Raw genomic sequence first — 3912 nt, forward strand, 5'->3', positions numbered from 1 at the left:
CTCCTGCAGCCGTCAGATACGTTGTCCCCTCCTGTGAGCTTAGCCGCTTTGTGCAAGCAGGGGACAGATCCCAGGCAGCTCAGTCCAGCAACACAGCCACGTAATATTTTGCATATCAGCTAATTTCTTCACTTAGAAGCTCTAACGCACACACCTAACTAAACTTCCAGATTATGTATCACACCTTTTGCCCAGCCAGTTCTTCCTCTGCAGACACCCGACACCTGAAAAGCATTCACACGCCACAGCTCTGAGCTCTCCCCTCCTACCCGGTGCCAAGCAAACAGCAAGCGACTCCTCTGAGCACTTTCCTGCTTCTCCCGGGGCCGCTCGACTCTCCCAGTGAGAAGGCAGCGCTTCAGTAGCTCTGCAAGCGAGGATGGTTTCAAACAGCAGGAAAATTAAGGCAGCAAACCGACTCGCTAAAAGGAACGGCCCAATCAAATCTGCCTGTGCGTCCAGGGCTACTGACACCTCTCGCTCGCCTTCTCGGTTTTGGGGTGTGTTCGCTGTAAATACTCAAATAACTATGTGGATTCTGGTGCTCCTGTCCCTATGGTACAGTGAAGTTCAATCCATTTAGCCAAAAGAAGAAAAGAAAATAGGAAAAAACCCAGCCTGTGAGTGCAGGCTACCCTGCCAGCTTGCTGGTTACAAGCGAGGATTTTCTCTGCGGGAGGTCCTGCGGTGTGGGGATGTGGTCTCCTGTCACCAGGTTCTTGTCTGGCCCCGCACTTGGCAACTGCTTGTTCTTCATCTTTGCCTTGGCCATGTTGTAGTCACCAGAATCAAAGTATTTTTGCTGGAAGAGGGAGAAGAGTTTGGGTTACTTTGATTTGCAGGAGTGTGGGGACACAGCAGAGATACAGACACCTGGCCACAAATATGATCCTTTAAGGAGCTGCTGGGGTTCCTCAAAACCAGGTTACCAAAACATCATGCAAGGGGAAAATCCAAGCAAGGGAGCCTGGCCCGATTTAAAAGGCCTTTAGCACCCACCCGCAAACCCCAGAGTGACTCAGACCTGCCCCAGCTGGAAGAAACTTTGCCCCACAGCAGCTGCCTTTCTGACTCAAGACATGAGGGTGCATTTTCTCCCTTTGATCCACCTTTGGGTGTTTGTAGCCTGTGAACTTTCACTGCCCGGCATGGCACTTGCTGGGTGAAGACCAGGTTTGTCCTGCTCTGCCCTTGCATCACACTCAGTGTGACAGGGTCCAGAGACCCCCAGACAGCCGAATGCAGACACAGCCACGTCAGCAGAGGCTCAGCTACAGTGGCAAAGCCAGGGGATGCTTGCTGATACAGTTTATTCTGGTTTGGTGAACAGATGAGCCGGTGCGACAGAGGCAGGATTTTCTCCCCAGGGAGCACAGCCTGGCCAGTGCCAAGGCCTTCGCCGGGCCGTACGGGCCTCCAACAGCCAAAATGATGCAGGGAAATGCCTGCGAAGACAGGGCCGGAGGACACCTCCCTGCTGCACAGCACCACCGAGACAGAGTTCAAAGGGCATTTCGCTCCCTTATCACATACATCACCATGGGACTCTGTGCTCCTTCACGGTAACGATTCACCCCCCGCAGCGGCTGAACACCAAAGTAGAGCTTTTGCTGGTGCTACAGACGGGGCTTTGCTGGGTACAAGAAGCTCTGAAGAGCCCAGTTCTGCCCCGATGCACCATCAGGCCCCAATGACCCCAGTCCCGACCAAAAGCCCTTCCCTGCTTCAGCACCAAGCAATTAAACAACCCTCCTTCCTGTGCTTGCTTTAGGAGCTGGTACCTAAAACACCAGTCCTGGTGATCACGTCAACAGTGAGAGCGAGCACGCACGGCTGCTCAGGCAGAGGGGACATCTGTCAATACAAGCTGAAAGGGAAGCGGCAGGACAGAGCCAAACCCCGCGCAAGCGTGACATGGAGACACCGTGTGTTCAGAGCTGGGGAAAGCACGTGGCCACTGGCTGCCAGCAGCTCAGGAGGGCTTTATGTTTTCTGCACCAGCCTCCACCAGGAGGAGAGCCAGCAGTGACAACCCAAACAGGCTACAGACGGCTCTCAGAGAGGGATTTAGTTACATTTCCAGGGAGCACAGTCAGAGGGTTGGCTTTTTACACTGGTGCCAGCAGTAGAGATGCAGCCAGCTGACTCACTGGTGTTCTCAGTGCCCTTTGCACCACCCCAGAACCCAGGCGAAGTACAGACCAGAGATAAAAACTCAGGCCCCAGGGTCCACTGAACCCCAGGGAGCACAGCAGCAGGCAGGGGGGGGATTTATGCACTTATTTTGCCTCTAGACCCCAGGTTTCAGGCCAGGGTGTGGAGGACAGGGTGGGATCCACTGCTGGGGGACATACGCAGAGCAAAACCACCCAAGAAGTGGCAGCTTTTGGGTTCTGAGCAAGCACAAGCCCTTGCTTGACCACAGCAGCCCTCACTGCTTCGGGCTTATGCCTGCTGGGTGCCACGTCCAGTGCAGGCACTGAAAGGAGCCTGGCCCATGGGTTCAACTGACTTTTTGACCTGGAGAATTTTGGTGCGATTCCCCTGGCCTTGTTGGAGCTTGGCTGCCTGTGCCGTTGAGGGAGGAAAGCATGCGGATGAGCCACGGCTGAGAAATAAATACCCCTTTCTGCAGTCTCTTCATGAGGAAGTCGGAGCCTCCAGGTTTCTGGCCTAGGTTGGGGTACTTGGCCTTCAGTTTCGCCTCTTCTGCTCTCTCAGGGGTGACGGTTTCCTTCTCTTGCATGTCCTGAAAAACAAAGGGGGATGGAAAGCCCTTCAGTCCCACAGAAAAACACACACCTGTGATGCCGTAACACAATATTCAGCAGCGCATCCAAACCCCGGTGCCTGGCTTGCCGAGCAAGGTGTGGTCACCTGGAAAACCCAGACGCACTCGGAGAATATTATAAACACCTTCCCAGCCAGAAACACCTTCTACCTCCAGTACGTACGGAAACAGGCCGAGACCCTCTCCCTGTCTCCTTCCCAGATCGGAGCCCCTGCATGCGCTTGCACTGACATTTGGCTTTGCAAACTGGGCTTAAAATGTCACTGCAAATCGCTGCTGGACAAGCGTCTTCTCCTGACCAGTGACAGGTCAGACCAGCATCGACAGACATCAGCCCAGAGCTGCCCAGCACCATCGGCTGCGGCAACACACTGTGGTGCTGGGAAGGTTCAGCCTTGCTGCACCCCATTGCAGTACAGCTGAGATGGAAGAAACCCTTCTCCTCCAAAACCAATTTATCGGGAATGACAACAGGCACAGGCAGCAAAGCAGCATTTTAGCGCCTGTTTCACAGCCACAGGAGTTTCAGGATGTTCCGGGAAGCCACCCAAAGCCTGGGACCCCTAGGGCCGATTGTGGCAGGAGGTGCCAGGCCCTGGTTGTTGCCTGGCCCCTCTGCAGGGCCTTTGAGACATGCCCCCCACCCCAGCTATTGAAGAAGCATCAGCTGAGCAACAATGCCCGAAGAGGGGTTCCCAGTGCAGGGCTTGGGATCTGCTCCCCAACCACCAGCCTCTCTCTTCAGGGAGGCGCATTCCCCCCTCCAGGGAAGGGCCACAGGCCTCGGGACAGGAGCTTCGGTCTGGGCTGGGAAGGAGTCAGGGTCCCAGCAGGGCCTGGAGAGCCTCACCCGCGGCAAGGCAAGGTTCTGGCTGGCCACCAGCCCAGCTCCAATGGGAACATGTCACTGCTGGCCTCCTCCGCTAGCGGCCACCGGGGGCGAGGCCACCTAGCGCCCCCCGGGGGCCAGGCCACGGGGGGCCAGGCCACCGCGCAAGCGCGAGTCATTGTTTCACGGGACGTTGGCAAGGGGTGTTCTTCATCACTGTTCCCTTTCCAGCAGGGACGATGCTGGCAGACTTGGCAGCGGCAGCTCTGCTCCTGCCGGCCCGGCTGCACCG

General features: G+C 56.1%; 1 protein-coding gene across 1 annotated transcript in view; it reads right to left on the reverse strand.

The window, feature by feature from the left end:
* Window positions 1-631: 631 nt before the first annotated feature.
* Window positions 632-3912, reverse strand: part of LOC104083894 (alpha-endosulfine-like) — a 4040-nt gene continuing 759 nt past the window's right edge. The window contains exons 2-3 of the mRNA XM_009587553.1: window positions 2624-2749; window positions 632-802 (exon numbers count right to left, since the gene is read on the reverse strand). Coding sequence (XP_009585848.1) covers window positions 632-802; window positions 2624-2749 — 297 coding nt within the window. The remainder of the gene's footprint in view (window positions 803-2623; window positions 2750-3912) is intronic.

Source organism: Fulmarus glacialis, unplaced genomic scaffold, assembly GCF_000690835.1.
Source record: "Fulmarus glacialis isolate BGI_N327 unplaced genomic scaffold, ASM69083v1 scaffold23111, whole genome shotgun sequence".
Taxonomy (NCBI): domain Eukaryota; kingdom Metazoa; phylum Chordata; class Aves; order Procellariiformes; family Procellariidae; genus Fulmarus; species Fulmarus glacialis.